This window comes from Thunnus maccoyii, chromosome 11, assembly GCF_910596095.1.
Source record: "Thunnus maccoyii chromosome 11, fThuMac1.1, whole genome shotgun sequence".
Classification (NCBI taxonomy): Eukaryota; Metazoa; Chordata; class Actinopteri; order Scombriformes; family Scombridae; genus Thunnus; species Thunnus maccoyii.
The window spans coordinates 2,437,284-2,460,535 of NC_056543.1; the positions used below are offsets into that span (position 1 = coordinate 2,437,284).

Here is a 23,252-nt window from a genome sequence, read left to right on the forward strand (position 1 = left end):
TTTATTATATTTATCAATATATTTGCAACAAGCAGCACTAATGCAATTTTTTTTAACTATGTTTACCATCTTAGTTTAGCATGTTAGCATGCTAACATTTGCTAATTAGCACTAAACTGACCTGATGATGAGGAAATGAGAGCGCCTGTTAAACATTTCATGTGTCTGCACATGAGATTTAATAATATATAAAAACAGAAACCTCTTAAAGACGCAGTACAGAAATATAACCAGCCCGGTGTGTCACCACAATAAAAGAGTCCTCGACAGATTTAAGCATTTCACTGCTATAATACTAAAAAATCAAAGCAGTTTTTTTATTCAACACATTCTTCTTTCCTATCAAAACCTGCTGCCTACATTACCCACAATGCACCACAACCACCCACAGTTGGATGGCTAATTGGGATGCGTTATTCTAGTACAGCTAATGTAGCCTGGACATGGATAGTGGACTCAAAGATGGCGTCCCGTTCAAGCCAAGGAGTCGGCTCCTTGTTCAACTTGAATGAGGATAAAATAAAATAATAAAATAATAAATAAATGATTCATTTTCTCTCAGAAACATTTATTCACAGTTTCACAGCTTCTCCTTTTCCAGCTTTGTGAATAACTCTTTCTGGGCCAGTGTGCATCACGTGACTGACAGGAAGTTGTAATTACACAGTTTGGCCACTATCTCCCAGTGTGGCGCTGCAGCAGAGATGTCTGGTAGCTTCACTGCTCCAGATTTTATGTTATTTTCAGTAAACTCGTAGCTCCGGTCGACGCCGACTCACATGACCTCACCAGTGACATCATCAGCTTCTCACCCAGAGAACACCCAGAAACACACTGAGATGGAAAATCACCGCAGTTCACCTTTAAAAACATTAATGCGACTGAATTAATTCACTCTTAATTTGGATTTTTATGATGTTTCAACAAAAGAAAATAAAGCAGATTACCTTTTTGATTCTGTGTTCATAAGCTACAGTTCAGGTTTATTTACAATGAGGCCAAAGACTGCAATAAAAACATGAACAATAATTTGAAAATCACTTTTGGCACACTCTATGACTTGAAACGGGGATGTGTAAGAGGATTTTTCCTGCTGTTTTCTTCTGGCTGTAGTGCTGTTTGATAAGACTCTTCAGCGAGGCTCTGTGGGTGGAATATTATTGTGCTCACAGCTGGTTGGAGCCTGCTGCACCGACATCCATCTTTTATAACCAACAATCGCTCTCCGCACACCACCTATATGTTGTTTTATTTACTTAAACCTTCATGCTTCACATTAGCTCAGTGAGCAGACACTTCACAGCCAATTATTTCCCACTCAGAGGCGGCACGCAGCATCACAGCAGCAGCCTCTCAAGGAGCTCCTGCGGTCGCTGGTATTCATGAAGGCCCTGATAAATTTATCAGGAGGTAAATGAGGCAGAAGAGCGCCGTGTGTGACGACAGCGACGCTTTTACCTCTCAGGTTGGAGCGGCGGACGACACGTTTCTCCACTGAGACACGGAGTATTCAGTCCAAACATCCAGAGGCACAGATGAATAAATAAACCATCAGGACACATGTGATGAAAATATTAAAGCACTGATGGAAGATTAAAAGAGACACAGTGAATTAGTTTCCCCACAGGGAACTTCTAATCATCTGTATGCAGATACACCAACTTCTTAAATATATACTCTATACTGTATATGAGAGAAAGAGATATAACAACTTATCTACTGTAATATACAGAGATATATAAAGGTACATATATATATAATATAATATAATATGCACATGAACAGGTGGTTTGATAAATTACTCTAATTGGCTTTTTACTTGTGAAGCTTTTATTGCAACTACAGTTAAAAATGCTGCGTGTGTGTGTGTGTGTGTGTGTGTATGTGTGTGTATATGTGTGTGTGTGTGTATATGTGTGTGTGTGTGTGTGCGTGCGTGTGCGTGCGTGCGTGTGTGTGTATATGTGTGTGTGTGTGTATATGTGTGTTTGTGTGTGTGTGTGTGTGTGTGTGTGTGTGTGTGTGTGAGGAGAAGCTGCAGCGTGACCAGATCTTCCTCTCGCTGCCTCTCAGTTTCTTCAAGTATCGATAAAAGAACCTTCAAAGTACCTCGAGGTCCCAGTCCCGCTTCAGGACCAGGTTTTTTTTTGGGGGGGGGGGGGGGGGGAGTTCCTAGTGAGGAGTCTTGCTGCAGCATCCTGCAGCAGCTGCAGTAAATTCTAGTTTCAGCCTTGAGGGAGTGACAGTGGTGGAAACTCTTCAGGTCAGTGAGAGGCAGGAAGGACGTTTCCTTTAACTACAGCTGATCTGTTTGTTATTTAATAACGAGTCAAAGACGACATCAAGATTTCTGACAGCAGATTAATAATCACATTACAGGAAGTGATGTCAGTGACGCTCCGTTACCATGGACGATTGTTATATGTTATATATTTGAGAGTTGTTGTTATTTGCTTATATAATTTTATGCTAATATCTCCAACATCTGACCTGCTGTATGTTCTGTACACGTTCTCCTATATACAGATATTATATATATTGATAATCATAAACGATATGATTATCTCTGAGGACAGTTGTACATACAAACAAAGTATATAGCACATAATTGTTTTGTTTTGTAGTTTATTGAAACACTTTATTCTACAGCTGCAACAGTTAATCGATTAATCGATTGACAGAAAGCTGATCAACATTTATTCTGATAACTGATTAATCGTTTTGTTCAGCAGAAATGACAAAAATATTTGTTGCTTTTAACGTCTCAAATGTGACGATTTTATGTTTTTTTTTTGTCATGTATGACACTGAATATCTTTTAAAGACGTCACCTTGGAAACTAGTAATCAGACAATTCATAGACAAAACAATTAATCAATTAATTGAAAGAATATCTGGCAGATTAATTGATAACTATGATGATTCTTAGTTTCAGTTCTAATTTATTGCACGGTTAAGAAAACAGAAACCTTCTCTCGACACAAAACCAAATCAATAACAATCATATGAAAATAGCTGCATCACTTCCAACAGCTTTAAAGAGAAGATGCTGATTGGTCGGTGGTGACATCATCACAGAGACAGACGAGCATCTGTCAGACCGTCAGTGATATTTGAAGCTTTCATGTTATCAGATGTTTTGTTTGGTTCTGGATCAATGAGTGAATGTTAAAGGCTAAAAGATTATTATTTCCATCCTTATTAATCTCTGAATTATCTGCATGAACTATCTGGGATTAACATCTCAGCCGACGCTTCGGGGCCTCTGATCTGACAGATCCGATCTGACGGAGCTTCGTTATCGATAAAGGGCATCGAGGACGCTGAAGAAATGAGATCAGCTGACTGGTTCTGTCTGTTTCTGGTTTATAAAGATCTCAACGTTAATAAAAGCAGTTAGAGCTTCATCAGTCCAGTGTTTCTTCTTGTCTCTCCTCCGTATGAGGAGACTAACAGCTGTTGATTACATCAGAGTTATTTGATTGGACGAGCTGCCGCTGATGTTTGGGGCCGGTTTTTACTGAGGTACAAGCATTTCTAAACTGCTTTATTATTGATCAATACATTTCATTTACTGATCTATAAAGAAATTATTATAATTATCCCAAAGAAATAAACACTTACAGCAGCTACATCACATGCAGGTGAGAAACAAATACAATTAAAAAAGGCCAAATTATTTATAATAACACAAATAGCTCAAAAGATAAAACTATAACACTGCACAATGAGAGAAATATAGAATATACATATATATATATATATACATATACATACACAATAGTGGAGGTCAAGTCGATATTACTAAATAATTTACAAAAGCTGCTTCTCATGAATTCTGAGAAACAGATTCAGGAAGAAACAAACGAAAAGGTCGACGACATATTGAATCATTAATCTGTTTAATGTCAGACGTTTAACAGCTCGTGTCGTTTCTTTAATGTAATTAAACCTGTGCTGCTGGTGTAGGTGTGAGGGTAAATAGTGAGTATTCGGTTTCCATAGCAACCAATCAGCGCCTATCGGCAGTAACCAGCGGGTCGACGTCATCCGTCTGTTACACCATAGTGCTGTTTTATGATGTGACGACGCTGCGGTTCAAATGATTGTTAAGGTCGGAGAAACACGTGGTGGATTAACGTTACGTCTTCCTTAAAGTTAGACCGCCATCGTCGTCATGGCTACAATAATAACAAGCACGAGGTTAAAGGTTAGGAGACGATCGTAGTTACGCTTTTTAAAAAACAGGAAACGAACACCAGTCTCCTGTTGGGTTAAAGCCTCCATCCAGCCTCTCCCTCCTCTGAATGAGGAACATATCCACATATATAAACATCATCTGACCTCCACCTCACAGGTACTACGACCGCTAGACGACGGCTGTCACTCAAACTAACTACAGACTGACGTTATGACATTATGACCTGTATGACAGTCTCCTGGAGGTGTTTTACCCCAGATAGTTGGGTAAGACGCCCCCTTTGTGTACTTGGTAGGGATGTGCAGAGAGCCCAGTATTTGTATTTGTATCTGTATTTGTTGAGGCAGCAAAATTATCTGTATCTGTATTTGAATAAAAGTGGAAAGAGGTTTAAAAAAAATACTGTTTTTGTTTTTATTACGCTTTTAATTTTAGAGAATTAAAGTGTTACAATAAGTGTTCATGAAGTGTTCCACTTCATTTGTGTCAGTAGTTCAGCTTTATCTCTGGGGAACACCCCCAACTCCGGGTATGATGTCCAAATTAGGAAATGTGCATCATGTAGCAGGTGGATGTGACTCCCCTCACTGAGACCTGCTGATAGACGTCACAGCGGAGCAGAGGAGAGACACTGAGATAGTGATGTAACCGACCTGCATGCTGGTATTTGACATGTTTTTTTTTTAATTCCTGAAAACAAATAATTTTAAAAATATTTGTATGAAACAAATATTTGTAAAAAAAAAAAAAAAAAAACACTATTTGTGCTTTGCCGAATAAGGTATTTGTATTGAGCACACTCCTGGTACTTGGTATAATAACTACATTTAATACTCTTATAATAAACTGTGTTGGGTTATGCATAATGATACTGTACATCACATTCAAACACTTAAATTCACCACTTTACATGTTTAAGGGTCCATTTAAAGGGTTCTTGTTTTAAAAAAAAAAGAGCTAGCATTAGCTTAATTAGCTCTCTAGCTACAGCTGCCAGTGACATTTGTCATTTCAGTGAAAGTGACACTGGCTGACAGTCAGACAGTCTGCTTCTGTCATTGTAAACTGTGTGCCGTGTAAAAAAGCAGAGAGATTGACAGGTGTGGTTATAGTAACTGAGGGGGGAAACGGTCACTTCTCTCCACGTCTGACATGACTGCTGATAGAAACCGGCCCAGACTACGACCTCGACCTCTTCTGCTGTTATATCTGCTGCTTGAAACGCTGCTGCTGCTGCTGCTGCTGCTGCTGATGAATCTCTCAGTTTATTTCTGCACTTTAAAGCGAGTCGCTGTGAATAAGAAGGGAGGCTACACTCGTGTGTGTGTGTGTTTCTACTCTTAGAGCTTCGGAGAATTACAGGGTCAACGCTGAGAACAAAATGCTGTTCGGTTGTAATGAGTAATTTAATGAGAGAGAAGAAAAAAAAACATAATGCAAACATGATATCAGGCTATTTAGAGCAATAATTTCTGCTCTGTCTCCTGGGAGCGGGAAAAAATCTATTTTGATGAATGTGGCGCCGGTGGAGGCCTTTCCCATTTCCAGCTGTATTGCTCACACAGATGCTGCAGTTTCGATCTATAAAGTGCAACGAATATGCTGGAGTCCACAAGTTTCATCCTCTGTTTATTTTCAGTGTTACTGGCAGAAGGTTTTAGAGGATTATCAACACCCACTTTCTATTGACCGAGCCAATACTGTAAGACGACTGCAATAATCAGCGAGGGGATTGCTGTAGTAATGAAACCTGGCAAGACTGTGGGGTTTGTTTTTTAACATTCAGCCTTTAAGAATGAACAAGTGGGAGAGTTTAAACACAGAAAACAAGGCGTAAAATTGTGCTGAGATGAAATTACTCAGACCAGATCATAGCAGGATTTCACACTTATATATAAAACAATTTCAGAATCAGTGTTTACGTGATGTGATGTCGTGTGCTTTCTATCACGCTCAGATATCGATTATGATTATTATGGTTCAGACAGATCATTAATTTGGAGGATCACACCATCACGCAGATGAACGCAAACATGTTTTTCTGACCTTCAAACGCTCTCCGTCATCTTTTTGTCAGTTTGCCGGTTGGAGGAGAAGCACAGAGAGATGTGATGAAGATGATGGAGATGATGGGGGGGGGGGGGGGGGGGGGGGGGGGGTGTTTCCTGTCTTGATTTTCATAATTGAAAAACTGCATCTTTGACGTTGTGCTGACAGTAGATGTTTAAAGGAGGACAAAGTGACTCAGCTGATAATTTGCTGATTACATCAACAACCGCAAACTAAACATGAGGAGAAACGTGCAGCAGCTACAGAACGAAGCTGAAATAAAGTCAAAGTTTAATGTGAATGTCAGTGAAGCAGTCTGTAGTCAGGTATTCTTCTTTAGATGATCAGTACCCAGAAAAATGTGTGGAGTATTGAGCTATTTGGTTGCATAAATCTCCAACTGAGCCAATCATCTGCATCCATATCACAACCTAATCAAAACAAACAAGTACTACATAACAGAGCTGCGACTAGTAATCAATAAATCCATCGACAGAAAAGCGGCTATTTTTGATAATCAAATAATCATTTGAATCATCTTCTGGATCCAGCTTCTCAGATGTGATGAATTACTGTTTTTCTTTGTCGTATATGACAGTGAACTGAATATCTGAAGATCATTGACTGAACAATTAATCAGTTCATCTACCAAAATATGCCGAGTAATCAATAATGGAAATGATCGTTGGTTGCAGCCCTGCTATATAAACATGATTTCTAGCAGACAGAGTTCCATGTGTTCAGAGTAGAGAGTGACAGAGTGCAGATGTTATTATAAGCAGGACCAGCTGAGTGCAGGTATTACATGTGGATGACGTGTCATTGATAAGCTCATTACAGACAACAAGTCCTCCAAACCAAACCAACCAAATAGACTGTTTGTCCATCAGAACAACACATAGAATATATAATATCTGATGCTTCTATCAGCAGGAGGATGAAACCGTCACACTGTTGGAAAATAAACATGTTTTATGTTGTGACATCGCCGTGGTTAAGATCCGGGAGACGAACGGCGGCCCTCCCGTGTTATATTCTGATGTTTTGTTGAGCCTCCGTCCGTCCCTGACCTCCTTCACATGAAGAATTTATTTATAAATTTACTTTCATCAGCTGATTTCCTCCTCGGCTCTCGTCATAATTTCTACAGCCACTAGATGGCGTCTGTCACTTACAACATCATCATAAATATAGCTTGTTTTGGGTATTTATGACCTGTTGTGACGTTATTCTCATTACAGACTCTTAATCACAGTTGTATTTTGATGCACATCTATATTTGCAATAAAAGCTGGACATAATCATCACCAGAACTGCATATAGACTGTTTGTTCCAGTACTGGCAGCAAAATAGAGCACAGACTGTATATAAAGATGGTCGAGGTGAGGCGTGACATCACTGATTGACTTGATTGGTCGGCGCCATCTTTTCCGCCTGGAACCAGGACCTGACCAGATAAGGAGCGCAGGGCGTTGTCTTTCACGCTACCTCCGACCCAAGCTAACGTTAGCTTACTGGGAAGCTAGGAATTTAGCTACTTTAGCTAAATTGTGCTAACAGGGCAGGTATCATAATCAAGTCACATTAAACTTAGTGAAATATTGCGACAATAGTGCGACTCTACTAGTGTGAGTCCCGGAGCCAACTGTCAATCAGCGGTCACATGGCAGACATCAAAGCTGCTATAAGTCTTCAAATCTTATTAACGGAGCAATAATTTCCAAAATGTCCACCAGCACACTTATTAGAGGGTCTGAATTTAGAGACTGAGACCAGAATGACTCAGTATTTCTGGAGAGAAGTTGAGGCTTTTTGAATGAGAGCCAGTTGGAGCAGCTAGCGGCTGTTGGTGGCGCTTTAAGGTTGTAGTCAGTGTGTTGCTTTAGCCCGGCAAGCTAACAGTCAGTAATGAATAAAAGCAGAGTTCCAGGTCTAGCTTTTAGGCCCGAGCAGCTCATCTGTCATCACATTCATATCACACGGTTCTCTTTGCATACAAAGCCATCATTTCAGCGTGACGTTTATGAAGCGTGGTGAAAGGTAAGGGCACGGCGGATGTGAATGTTGCACCGCTGACTTTTATGCCTGGAACCAGAGTTTGCATCAGAGCGAATAATGAGCACATTCCCCTGAAATGACACGAGGGAATTTTTTGCTGTAAAAGTTTCTTCATGGCTCGTCCTCATTCAACCTGCTGCATCAGCTGAGACCGTGATGATTTCCCACCATGAGGGTCAGACTGTGACTCAGACTGTGTTACTGGATCAGAAGCGCGGCGTCTGCAGGGGCTGCTGGGAAACTCAGACCTCTCTGTCACCCTGCAGTGTTTCTCTGTCTGCAGGCCTGACATTTAGCAGAAGCTAATCAGCTTCTAACTGCTGGTGTCTTTGGACAGAAACACACAGAGAGTGTCGTCTAATGACGGGTTCACTTTCTAACACCAACGCCGCCGCAGAGAGCTGACAGCAGCTGGAAGAAATCTCATAATCCGGCTGATAATGAACAGAAATCCAAAAACTGTGCAGCACATCCTTATAATTAAACCACAGTACAGTTCTAAAATTCAGCCTACAGTTATGTTTATGCCATCTTGCGGGTGTAGTAATGCACTCCAGAACGACCAATAGGGGCGAAATATACATATAATATATAAATATGTCGCTTTTCCAAAAACGTTTCCAGTCACTGTGAAACAATAATGATGTTTAATGACATGAAACACTGTGGTGAAGGTCTGGTCAGGTTTAGGGAAACCTGTGGTGGTTCATTAAAGTTATGCAACCGTCGTCATGGCAACAGCATCACAGTTTTTAAAACAATGTCCTGACTGGCGGTTGGAAACAGGAAGCAAACATTTTGACTTTTTAAGAAAAAATTGGGATGTAAAGTCAATATCTTTAAACATTCAACTTGTTATCTCCACTTCTGACTTTTTCACCAGTATTTTGTGTCGTTTCTCATCATTCATCATCCTTTTTATATATTTATTTCTCTTCCTGGCTTCAGTATATGAATCACTCTCGCAGATCAACGTCCTGCCTGTAAACTCTTCACTCAGCTCTGTTTCCACAGCATGAAGTGCTACAGTAAATGAGGCTGTTTCTCAATCACTCGTATCGACGCCAGCTTCCTCGAATTCAGCCGGCGTTTGGGACTAATTGTCAACCGATACCTCGGCGGCTCCACTCAGCGTATCGCTGAGCAGAAGTCTATTAATCCCTGCGAGGGATCGTATGAGGCTTCATCGATACCACCCGGAGGTCTGGAGCCCTGCTGCTACCAAACACTGACATTAAACCCTTTCATATTATCCACACTGTGGTCATGTGACCAACTATCTACTACACCCACCAACAGACTCTTCACACTGCAGGCCGTTAGCTCAGCTTTAATGGTGCATTATTACAATTTTATGTTTTTTTTAAGCTATTTTCCATCTTAACCACGTTTTCTATTGAATGTACCACTGGAATAATTATAGACTGACATCACTTATTAAATGTAAAAACATATATTATAAATTGAGATGATGTGTCAATAAACTAAATCTGCAGATTTACAATGATATTCCCTTATTACTTTTTAAAATGGAACAATAATTGACTAAATGTGTGTGATACTGAGTATGCAGATTTTTGTAAATTGATATTTCTTTTAATTTATAGACTCTTCAAACTAACTAAAACAGAGCATGACAGTTTATTGGACCCAGTAAAATATTATGGCCTGTTTTTTTGTTTTTTTTTGTCAACAGCTTTCTCATTTATTATCAACACTTCAAACCAAATTTATTTTCATTTGAGTTTTCCTCCTGAAGGCCTTTTTACACTGCAGACAATCTGACTCGACGCTACTCAGACGTCACCATAAACCAGCGATACGACGACCCTTAAATTCAGCCATCATTCATATTATTATTTATATTTTTTCCTGCAGTAACACGTCAACAAGTCTTCTATGAAAAAAAAGTCTATTACTACCAGTTTTATAGAAAATCATATAATATGGTCTGACTCCTGTTTTAATGTCACTATTGATAAGATGAGATATAGTTTATTGTCCACTGAAGGACGTTCATCATTACAATCATTCATTCATAAAAATACATTTAAAAAAGTTCATTCATTCAACAAGAACAACTGGAAAAAGATTAAATTGTATCTAAATCAGTTAATAAACGAGTAATGTAAAGTATTATATTATAAATGGATAATGTGTCAATTAGACAACAATTAATACATTTGCAGGTTTATAATCTACTGGATGAGTTCTGATCACATTTCAAACACAAAGTTTCTTTGTCATTTCTCTCGTAATTTATTTCTTTAAAACTCTTTTGACTTTAACAGGAAGTCACAAACTCACTTTATGTCTGTAAAAAACGATGGAGTACAGTTTGAAGCAGAGTTATCAGCAGGTAAATCTGATTCTGATCCTTCTGGCAGAAGTCAAATATCAGCTCATAAATCAGTAAACCTATAATCTGACAGAGCCGCCTGCTTTCCAACTCATTTTGTCTTTCAGCCAAAAAAATCACAAAGCTGCATAAATCTTGTATTTCGACTGGAGTGAGTCGCAAGTCCAGAGAGACTCAGAGACGCCGCAGCCGATTCTGGGTCAGCGGAAGAATTCAATACAATCTGCACGTGACTTCATGGATGGTTAAGCAGGTCCGATCCAGCTGGATGTTACACTTTATTTAGCATTGATTAGGATTAAATAAACACTTAAGAAATGACTCATAACACACCGTGTCAAACTAATATAGTGCTAAACAGATGGGAGAATTGTGAGCTCAGTAAATCCTTCAGATGATGCATCCAGACACATTTTAATAATACATCACACTGCAATTCAATCATGCAATACAATTAAATGCTGATTCTTTATGGTTTGAAGTGAATATATATGTTAATAACACAGCTCATTAACTCATTAAAGCATGTCTTTGTCCATGAAAGAACGATAATAAAGCTTCAGTCAACCAGGAGAAGTTTGGGGTTAGTGTGTTTTGACCAGTTTGGGTCAATATAACACCGACACAATACTGTGTTAATGTTACCCAGAAAGCCTCTAAAGATCCGGTTTTACTGTTATTTCTTCTTATACTGTTGGGTTGGTGCTTGTTCATAACTTGTGTATCTTTTGAATGTCATATACACGTTGTTTTTGTGAAAGAAACAAACTATTTGTGACGGTTTTTTAGGTAAATCTTGATGTGTGTAACACTGGCTGCTTGGTAAAGTTAACCCAATTATTGTGATGGTGGTCATATTTTAACCCAGTGATTTATAGTGTGCAGTATTTAGCTGCTAATGCTAGCGGTCACATACTGGTGATAAACAAGCCGAGGTCTGGTTGTGTGCCACCAGTATGTCTTATGATAACGAGTGACCACTGGTGTTTTTCCCGTTTAAAAAGGTTCTTGAAACAATCTCCTCGATGTTACTGAACATAGAAACTTGACTCCTACAGGTTTATATTCTGACCACCAGTTGACATTATTATGAAGTCAGGTTTTGTCTGTGACTTTGTTGGACGGCTAATAATAAACTACAATACCCATGAGCCTCGGCTGCTGTCGCTATGGAGAAGAAGCCGATGAGAGGTGTCAATCAGAGCGTAACGAGTTGTAAACAAAACATGACGCCATAGCACTCAACACTGCAAACTTTAGCTTAAAACTTGGTCACATGCTCGCAGGTGGAAGCACTTAAATCAAATTTTAAGCTTGGTGATTGGTCGAAATGCACCTTGGGAGTTGTAGTTTACGTCTACCCTGAAGTTTTAATGTCCAGAGTCTTGTACCTGTGACTTTTTATCAAAGAACCTGATTTTTTCTAACTCAGCTCAAGTCAAGTAAAGTAAATTTTTATTTATACAGCCCAACATCACAAATCACAAATGTGTACAGCAATAACACCTCCTCTATCTTTAGACCCTGATGATTCAACCCTGATAATTCAGTTTTTACTTCTGGAACCGAGGGCGCCCCGAAATAACTCCTCCCACTTCGCAACTCTACTCAGACAGTGTTGAACACGTTGGAAACCGAGACTTTTTACAGCGGAGTGTGCAGGCAGCCGGCTGGACTCAGTCATCGAGACGGGAGACCGAGACCGAGTCAAGTCAGAGTTCATTAAAAACCATCTTGAGTCCACATACACATGGGCACGTGTCATCAGCATTGTATTAACACACTGAATCTGTTTGCAGTCGTCCATCTTTGTTGTCATCACAGCATGATGGCTTCCTGGGGGGAGACAGAGAGGGAGGGAGGGAGTGGTGGCATCTATTATTTTTATCCCAAACACCATCAGTGACAGATAACCTGTGGTGTTGTAGAAGCCCTGTCTGAGGAGCTGACTCTGTACAAAGAAACACCACTGAGGTACTTGAAAGTCTTTGATTCTTTTTCCAACACTTGATGTATTTATGGCTTCAAGACTTTTCACACTCGGTCACGCTCGTGTGTTTGTGCCGTCGCAGGAGGCAGATGCAACGTCTGGGCTTGCATGAATTGGAGATTTAAGCCCCCGGAGCTTTGCATAGAGAGCGTGCCATAACACAATCACATTCACGGCTGTAGAGGATTTTCAATTATCCCACAGGCCAAGGAGGCGGCGGGCAGCAGCCAAATCAGCCTCTATCCATAAGTCAGTGTGATGGACAGCTCGGCGTTTGGCTCCCAACACAGGGGCTGTAAACAACAACAGCAACAACAGGGTTTATAAGATGCACATTTTACACACGGAGGAATGGTTTTAGCCTGACAGTTATGGCTCCTCTTGTCAATTTGAGAACATGTCTTACGCCGTTAAAACCTTATTGGTTTGTTTTCACTTTTTCCAGGACGTCAAGGTCTCATTTGTCGCGGGGGGGTGGGGTGGGAGGGGGGGGGGGATAAAGTGCTGTGGAAGATGAGGAAAAAGCAATCGACTGAAGATATGACCTGAAGTTTATAGAGATGTTGTGTTGGAGCCAATTACAGGACCAAAGGTTTTACTGTTACGTTCCTTAGTGCCGTAGTGAGACGAGAAGATTGATGTATAAGGATGTGGGTTTGGTTTCAGAAAAAGGGGGGATGGGAGGGGGTATATATTAAATATATATATATATATATATATTAAATATATAATACCCCTTCACAGAGCACTTCATTAGGAACACCTGTACAGTCTAATGCAAACCAACACAGCCGCTCTGCCGTAAATTCTACTTTTACGAAGCTTCTACATTCACAGTTTTTGTTGTCAGAAAGGTGATATTTCTACTTTACGTTTATTCGTTACGTTTATTCGAGGTGGTAGCGGGCGGTGATGGTGTACTGGAGGGCATTATATTGAAAAGTGTTTGTAATATTTTGTCCAGCCCATAAACATATATGAGGAGGTTAAAATATTAGGAACACTTTTCAATCTGACAGTGTTAACAAGTAAGAGACATGGTTAGCTTAGCTTAGCTTAGCTTAGCATAAAAACGCAGGCACGTTGTTGTATCTTGTTTGTTTAAACCGTACGCAAAGACAGAGAATGTCAGAATGAAAGATTTGTGGTTTTCATTGTGTATCCATCTGCTCAGTGCTTTTGTGCAGCGTCTCCAGCGAGTTGCCAGATTTGATCGTGAGCACATGTTTCTGCTTTGCTCTCTGTGTAGTAATCATCCATCAGTAACCCCAGAACTCTTTGTTTTACATGTGTGCTCATGTCCACATGAAACAAACAATGTACAGCGTGTTAATCAGTGACCTTTAGAGGTGTTGGCAGGTGTATTTTTTTAACTTTGGATGGAGTCAGACTAGCTGTTTCCTGCTGCTTTAGTCTTTATGCTAAGCTAGGCTAACCACATCTAATCCTTTTACTACAATCTGCAAAAATATATTATTGTTATACACAACATGGAAAAGAATGGAAATAAATGGCTGAAAACTGTACAACCTTCCTTCATAAATGAGCAGAAAAACCTAAAATAACAGGAGCTAATTTGTGTTTTAGATCAGGAGCTAAAACACACACACAAACACACAGCGGTATGTTTCTTTAAGAGGCAATCAGCTCACGCTGAAGAGGTTCTGTCAGCCAGTGAAGTGAGAGACGATGGACAGATAGAGAGGAAGATTGCGGCAGCGAGAGTTGTCCTTTTCAGGGTTTAAAATGTCAAGTAGGGTCTCACGGACAGATTAAGAGCGCTATGCTTGCATAATATTAACAATAATAATCACAGTTCCGATGGTGGTGTGCCGGATAAGACGGCAGTCATCGTGTTTCCCTGATGAACATCTGCGACTACAAAGCTGCTCTGCTGTAATTTAGGTCCTAAAAAAAAACCAGCTTGATCCACTTTAGTGAGACTTGAAATCAGCATTAGGAAGAAGCTGCTGGTGTGTGATGTGAGAGGAGGACAGCTCAGGAGGAGCTATCAGTTCCCGCTGTTATCTGCGGATGGTTGATCTCTGCCGCAGATCAGAGCTCGTATTTATTAAACCTCGGAGAACGACACTTCAGAGCCAGCTGAGGAGTTGTTGACTGACGTTGAGCAATAAGACACATGTACTGTATCCAGTGACTTCCCCCCCCCCCCCCCACTGGCAGCCAAGTGTCAAACCAACACTGAGGAATAATGAGCATGTGAATATAATTATAATGTTTGAACATATAAATAAGGATTTAAAATAATAATTCTGCATCACATAAATCATATAATGAGGGGAAATTTAGTTCCACACCAGGGCTACGTATTTTCATTATTGATTAATCTGCCAATTAGTTTCTCGATTTAGTCTAAGAATTGTCAGTAAACCGTGAAAAAAGCTTATTATTCTTCTCATAGCTCAAGGAGATGTGTTCAGATGTCTTGTAATGTCCAAAATCCAAACATATTCGGTTTACTGTCACATATGACGAAGAAAAGCAGCAAATCTTCACATTTTAGAAGCACGCACAGAGAATTTTGGGGCAATTTTGCTTGAATAATGATTAAATATGATTAATCAATCAGAAAAACAGTTGGTGATTATGTTATTACGTATGAATGGACCAGTGGTTGCAGCCATCAGTGGCGGATTTATTCTTGTAGTTTGTTTGATAAAGACAAAGATGATATAAATGATGTTCTTAGATTTATAATGAAAAAATATAATAATGATTTTAGATGAGAAGATGAAGAGTTACTGATACTCACACATGATAAAATATACAACTAAATACAAGTTTGTGCAGTAAAAAGGAATTAAATGTAATTTATGAAGCCTAAAATATTCTGACAGTTAAAGGACCAACAGAACCACAACATGTACATTTAAATGACATTTTAACACCAAAACTTATTATATGATAAACTGCAGAAGTCACTTTGCTGACAGTTGTTCTGATTGTGTGATCAAAGTGCAGAAACAGTAAATAACAGCAGGAACACACATCAAATCAGATCTATTGCCCCAGTGCATGCTGGGGGGAGGGAGGGGTGGGGGGTTAACAGCAATCACATGATCAGCACTCAGCCAATCACGTGAATGCTGATAACGGTTTCAACTCGTTCTGCATCGGTGATTCAAGATAACTTCATCCAGGTTTAACAAATCAATCCTCAAACTGCCTTCAAAGAAACCAGATTATCTGGATGAGAATTAACAGGATTATTTCAGCTCGTTAACAGCGCGTCGGCCCGAGTTAGTGGAGCTACGTTTGAAGAACGGGGCCCAGGTGTCAGCAAACACAGCAGAGCCTGCTTCTGTCAGAACTCATCGAGCCTCATGCAAGAAGCAATTAAGATGCACGTACGACTGATTTAAGAGTATTTGCGCCGTTCATCAGTTTTCTCTCGGATACAAACAGGATGTAGGAGCGATCCAGAGCTGCGTCATGAATACATCACGTCTGCCTTTCTTCACAAGAGGACAAACACTTGTTTGACTCACAATTATACCAAAACTTTATACCAAAATTGACATTGTTTACCATATTTTCATCAGCGTGGCTGCCAATTTATGATTTTTATTGGCATATTTTAAATGTCAGTAGTAAACAGCTGCTCAGCGTCTCTGTGCAGCATCATGTTGTGTTGCAGCTGACAGTGTAACATCAGCTAATGTAGGCTGTAATATTCTCTCCTCTAATATCTCTGTGACAGTCACATGACCTCCTCTCATATCAGTCACGGAGCATTTTGCTTTAGAAAGATGTTTTCTAGCATCTAACTTCATGTCACAGTGCAGCAGCTGCTCTGATGGATTCATGTTTTCTTATAGTTTCCAGTCCTACTGACACTAAATCTGCTCTGTGTTTGTCTGCTGATTTCTGACAGCAGGACTTGAGGTGTTTTTTTTTACTCTTTGGGAACATTTTTGTGAATGAAACTCACCCACCAACGTAGCGGAGCCTCCTCATGAACAGGTGACGTTCATCAGGCTGAAACGAGCGATTCATGACAAAATTCAGGCAGTAAAAAGACGGTTTGTTGAATCCCGCGTAGGATTTAATTATTTTCCTCTTACTGCTTTGTGCAAGAACAAATATAAAGAGAAAGAAAATTAGGAAAACATTCATGCATGAGGCTCGGTGTTATTATCGTGGTCGTGCTGCATCACAGGAAGATGAGATCACTGGACTCTTAATCTGCTCTAATCGCGCACTGCTGGATTAAACAGAGCAAACACACACACACACACACGAGAGGATCCGCAGCCTCTTTGTCCTGTTTTAAAGGGTCACTGCACGAGTTAACGGACGGTCGGAGAGACATTTGTAGAAGTGTTATTTTCACACTATTCTTGCTTTAAAAAAACTCTCAACATCATGACAGGCTGATGATTTACTTTCAACCAACAACTTTACCTCCTCAAGGGTGCATTTTCTATTTATTTCCTTCTCAGCAGGACAAATAAAAAAAATGTACTGAACGCTTTTCTTGCCTCTGGAGAAGTCATCTGTCTCCTTCTGTCCTGTTTCAAAAGTCCTCAAAATTATCTCCCCACACTGAGGTTTTTCTGTTTTGAGGAAAACAACTCATTAAGATGGATGTTTAAAACTTAAAAGCTCAGTTCAGCATTTAGGAAACATGTTAGATGAGAATATCACTGTCACTCTCTGTCTCAGGAGGTGGTTAGCCTAGCTTAGCATAGATACTGGAAGCAGGGGGAAACAGAAAACAATTGTAAGGCGTTCAGCCGCAGGGTCGAACGGAGGTGTGTGTGTGGGGGGGTGTGGGCGTATTTATTTGTGCTCTAGAACGTAACTGCTGTGAAACAATCGGAAAATAATGTTTTACTGATCTGATTCACCGGCCTTCTCGCTACCAGCGCTCCCTCTCTTCATTCACGCTCTAGCTCGCTCGACCACAGCTGCTCTTTTTCCTCTCGTCTTTTTTAAAATGAGTCGGGAAGCCGACAGCGAAGTCTAACTTAAATAACATTATCAAGCGAAGAGAAACGTCCTCCCCTCGTCCCCGGTAACGTCTTTGTCCTCCTTCATGGCAGACTTTACTCTTGTCAGTCTGATCTCCCGCTGTGATTGGCCACAGCAGCCTTCAACCGGAGTGACGTCGGGTTGCGTTTCTCCAAAAGTTGACTGTGGCTCAACTTTCCTACCCCCATTCAAACGAACGGGATGACTGGCGTTTTCGCCACACCGCCTGATTTGTTGTGAATGCAGCCTAAAGCTCTCGTTTGTTTAAGCCGTTCAGAAACTGAAATGTAGAAACATGTTATTCTTGACCAGTGACAGTGACTTCCTGGAGTCTTGTCATCAAGCATGAGGTTGACAATCAGCCAATAGAGATTCACGTAACTAGTCACCATCCGCTCCTCCGCCATCGCAATTTCTTGCTTACATTTGTTTCCCCTATTTGTCCTCAGTACAGAGCTGGAGTCAGGACATTGTTTGTCTTCTCTTCCACAGATAACTGCAACAGTCCGCTGGTGTCCATGTTACCACAGTCATCCTTCCAGAGCTCCTCGGAGTCCTCCTTCAGTTACGCCGCTCACAACGCCAAACTCAACAGAAGAGACGGTGAGTGGAGAACATTCAACACTCACATTTCCTCATTTCAGTACAAGCTGTCAGTCACTTTGATGGTAGTTTGTGTTCGAACACTAATAAAGACACACAGTCGTCACTCTGTCTGACAAAGATCAGTCCTGCTCAGACACACATCAACACATCTGCAAGCAGAATGTGTTTACTTGGTTTATTGATTAATTGTATCATTTAATAATCCAGGTTATGATTATAATATCTTATACAGACTGGAAATTATTTATTAGGCCAAATGTTTCAGGGAAAACGGAAACTATGTATCTCACATGGAACTGTTGTCTCTAACTGACGCTCAGCCTTCAGACTGAATAAATGACGATAATCGATTATATTGATTATATTGATTATATTGATTATATTGTGTTTCCAGCTGACTGACAACCGACTCTCCTCATTAAGTTTTTATTTAATTAACATCATTGGAGGGAAACAACAGATGATGAAAGGAAAAAAAAAATTCTAATGAATGAATAAAAGTTGTTTCTGGTTCTTTTGTCATAATGAACACAGATCCTGTTTATAACTAGATGATGAATCAGAAAACAAATCAAATATCAAACTTGTGAGTATTGAATCTGTTATTTGTCCTCTCTGATGTATCAGATCAGTCCGATCAGCTGCAGCGTCCAATCAATAACTGATTTCCAATAAGGAGGCGACTTCGGTGTTTCCTCGCTCCTCGGAACACAAATAAGCGCTTTGAGACGACCTTCATGATGGCGGAAGAGGAGCGATCAATAAGGGACCTTAAATACCTGATTCCCTCTTTAGTTAATTGGAAATCAGTTATTGATCGGACGCTGCAGCTGATCAGACTGATCCGATACATCACAACATCTCTGCAGTTTGATACCGGAGAGGACAAATAAGCTCGGCGATCGGCTGTTTTTCTTGCTGAAATGCACCATGGGAGTCGTAGTTAACTTCTAACCCAAAATCTTGTCCCCAGTCTTGTAGCTTCAACTTTTCATCAAAGAACCAGACATTTGTTTCATGTTGATTTAAGCTGTAGAAGAAAGTCACAAACGTTGACTAAAGGAAAAATTCATGAGATTTTTCAGCTCTTCTTACTTCCTGACTGTTGGACCAGTTCTGTTGTCAGTGTATTTGCTGCCACCAGGTCATCTCACAGTAATAACATCTCTCCATGAAGTTCAACAAGCTGGCTGTGAGAGACTCGACGTCACAGAACATTTTGCAGATAAACTCCACTTTATTCCAAAAAATGAGAGCACTGCTATGAAGTTTATCTTTGACAGTGAGCTAAACTTGAGAAAACACACATGAAATTTTCCCAATCGTCTTTTTTTACCAACTGAGGAATATTTATGTAAAACTTAATGCTGGAGCTGCAGCTTCAGACTGAAACGCTCTTCTCACATCATCAGATGTTTTCAGACCTATAGTTTGTTTGCTCAGGGGTGTACGCCAGAGAGCAGGTTTAGTAAAAGTTATATATCAAAGTGCATTCATTAGTGGAGGTTTACTGTCTGTCAGAATCTAAATCCTGTTTGGATGTTAGTTTGTTACTCAGGAGGTTGACTCCAGAGTTACTGCTTTTATGCATCCAAACACATTATTACTGGATCAGACTGTGAGCTTACAGTCATGTCTATATGTCTTTCTTCTATATATTTTTGAAATCTTTAACTATATTTTTCATCTCCAGCTGCTGCTTCTGGTGTTTTGTTCCCGTCAGATTAAAGCTGAGCGAATATATTTAAAATGTAATGTACTTGCAGCCTGATACACAGTCAGACTCTGACTCAGGTTCCTTTTTTTAAATATAAATGTGTTCAGTCCACATACACATGCATTAATATCTCTGCGTCCACTGGGTTATAATGGAGGCTCTCTGCCTTTTATTTACCTGTTGCCATGGTGACGCGTAGTATCGGAGCTCCGTTGATGATGGCTTTTTTCATTCATGATGCACACACTTCACTCAGAGTTGATTGAACTGACTGGGATCAGCTGTTTCCTGTCTCTGAACAGACCCCTGAAGGTCATCTGGCCAAATACAACGTGCTTCGTTGTGCTGGTCAAGGTCCGACCTTGATTCATCCTCCTGCTAGTTGTTAGCAACTGTTACATTTTCTCATCAACATCCCAGCGTGCACCTGGCTACAGGAGCTTTTTAGCTCAAACTGGCAGTGTCGGATCACATCCCAACACAAACAAACAAACAAACAAACTGCTCCAGAGTTTGTTCGGGACCAGACTGAGACCACCTCCTCTAAAGGCTCTATGTGAACTCTGGAGCTTGTGTTGGGAACGTGATCCGACCTCCATCTGACCAAATACAAGACGTATTCTGCAAGTTTGAGGTAAAGGGTTCCTGTAGCCAGGTGCATGCTGGGATGCATATGAGGGAAATTGCTAGCAGCTAGCAGCTAGCTGGAGCATGAATCGAGGTCCAACCTGGACTAACAACCAAGTACATCGTCCTCTTGATATTTGGGCTGATAAAAGCTTCTTAAGGACCTTCTTCCTGTGTTTACGTTTGTGCTGCCGCCCCAGAACACATCTGACCAATGAGAGGAGAGAATGTTCTCACCTGGTTTGTAGTGATGCATTCTGGTTCAACTGGATTATTTCCACTGATTCAGACCCACGCAAACCAACTAGAGGTTTTAAAACCCTTAGAATCCGTTTTAAAATCCTACATCAGGCAAACAGTTTATGACCATGAGACGCCATCTTTAAGAGGGAACGACTGTAAGCCTGCAACCAGTTCCATCCATTTACTATATGACAGACTCTAGAGGAGTAAAACACTCATTACATTACAGTCAATGTGTAGATTACTATAAAATAAATGCTTAGGGTCACAAAGGCTAAACTGCATTCTCAGATATTACAGGTCACATCTGTAGATGAACCTGCAGGGACACATTTACATAAAATGTGAGGAAACAGCATCAATAAATAAACAGAACCCTTCATCATAAATAATAATAAATACACCAAGGCCTCACAAACACTATATTCATGCAGCATCAATGCATACATATATGCTGCATGTTCTTTCTGAGGCCTGGATGTCTATTGTATTTAGTATTGTGGAGGTTTTCTAAGTACATTTCTTATTGGTGTTGACTTTTTCTAAACGCTCTGTTAGATTCATCCACAGATGTAACCTGCTAAACCTGCATTTTTTGACTGTAAATACCTCTCGGGATCTGTAGGATCTATTTATAGGCACCTACTTCATTTAATGTATGCAGTCTTGACAGGGTAGAGGTAAAACTATTACTGTTACTTAACATATATATATATATATATATATATATATATATATATATATATATATATATATATATATATATATGTAAATTCAACACCAATAGCAAATTTACTTAGCATATATGTTTGTGTTACGCCCATAGAGTGGAAGCTCACTCGAGGGGTGACGTATTTTAGAAAAATGATTTATTCTGAAAGATCAAATTGACACTTTGTAACTGACTTAAATTAGTGGGAACAATAGAACAACAATGCAAAACAATAACAATATAATATAAAAATTCAATGTTTCAAAATACAGTAATCATGTATAAACTAGCTATTTCCATTTAAAATCAATAGGCTAACAATCACAAAATATATATATATATACATAAAATAGGCTATTAAAATGATCAATTCTATTGAAAGCTCATTGAAAGCTCTATATCAGTCTATTATCGACCATTATTTACAATTCTTATCGTTTCAGGTATAAAACAATGATCTCATTCCCTCATAACTTCAATCACGCAACACTTACATTACAATATAATCTCCCTCATTCTTCCTCTCTGTTTACACGTGACGTATTACAACGTGAGCTGCCTGGTTGCCTTGACAACGGTAAACAACAGCGCTGCTTATCAGCTGTTCGGGCTCTGGCTCTAACTGACTACGTTCTATAAACGTTATAAACAAACTGAAAATAAACGTTATTAACTGTTATAAACAAACTGAAAATAAACGTTATTAACCGTTATAAACAAACTGAAAATAAACGTTATTAACCGTTATAAACAAACTGAAAATAAACGTTATTAAATTGTTATAAACAAACTGAAAATAAACGTTATGAACTGTTATAAACAAACTGAAAATAAACGTTATTAACTGTTATAAACATACTGAAAATAAACGTTATTAAATTGTTATAAACAAACTGAAAATAAACGTTATGAACTGTTATAAACAAACTGGAAATAAACGTTATTAATTGTTATAAACAACTGAAAATAAACGTTATTAGCTGCTAGAGGAAAACGATCAAAACAAAGAAAATACAAACCACAAAACACTATAACATTAAATCTTACACATACATACATATCAGTGCAGTCAGGTAAACCTTACATCTGTTTCATTTAAAGATAACTATCATTGTAACTGGCAAGCTAGCGCTAACTTGCTCCACCTAGCTAGCTCATATACACTAATAACCTACAGACACGCTACAATACATAAAACACTACAATAACAATAACAAAACACACGCTTACCTGACATTTACCCACCTGAGAGAACAAATTGAAACTGTGTGAGTCAGCTGATCTTCACTTACTCTTAACGTTAACTGCCAACTGAAGAGAGCAACCGCTCATACCTTATATACCCCCAGGTGGTCTCGTGCCTTTTCCACTCCAACTACCAGTATGTGAAATTAAATGGTGGTGGTGGTGGTGGTGGTGGTGGTGGTGGTGGGGGGGGGGGGGGGGGGGGGGGGGGGGGGGGGGGGGGGGGGGGGCGGGGGATGCTGCATGAATATAGTGTTTGAAATTTTGTGAGTCCTTGTTGTATTTATGATGAAGGGTTCTATTCATTTATTGATGTTGTTTTCTCACATATCATGTAAATGTGTCCCTGTAGGTTCATCTACAGATGTAACCTGCAAGCATTTATTTTATAGTAATCTACCCATTTAATGTAAGAATTTTTGAGGTATATTTATGATTGTTACTGTACA

The 23,252-nt window shown here is 39.6% G+C and overlaps 1 protein-coding gene across 1 annotated transcript in view; it reads left to right on the forward strand.

The window, feature by feature from the left end:
- The window catches only part of LOC121906955 (contactin-associated protein-like 5), a 111,906-nt gene that overhangs the window by 6,957 nt on the left and 81,697 nt on the right, over positions 1 to 23,252 (forward strand). The window contains exon 2 of the mRNA XM_042426214.1: positions 18,146 to 18,256. Coding sequence (XP_042282148.1) covers positions 18,146 to 18,256 — 111 coding nt within the window. The remainder of the gene's footprint in view (positions 1 to 18,145; positions 18,257 to 23,252) is intronic.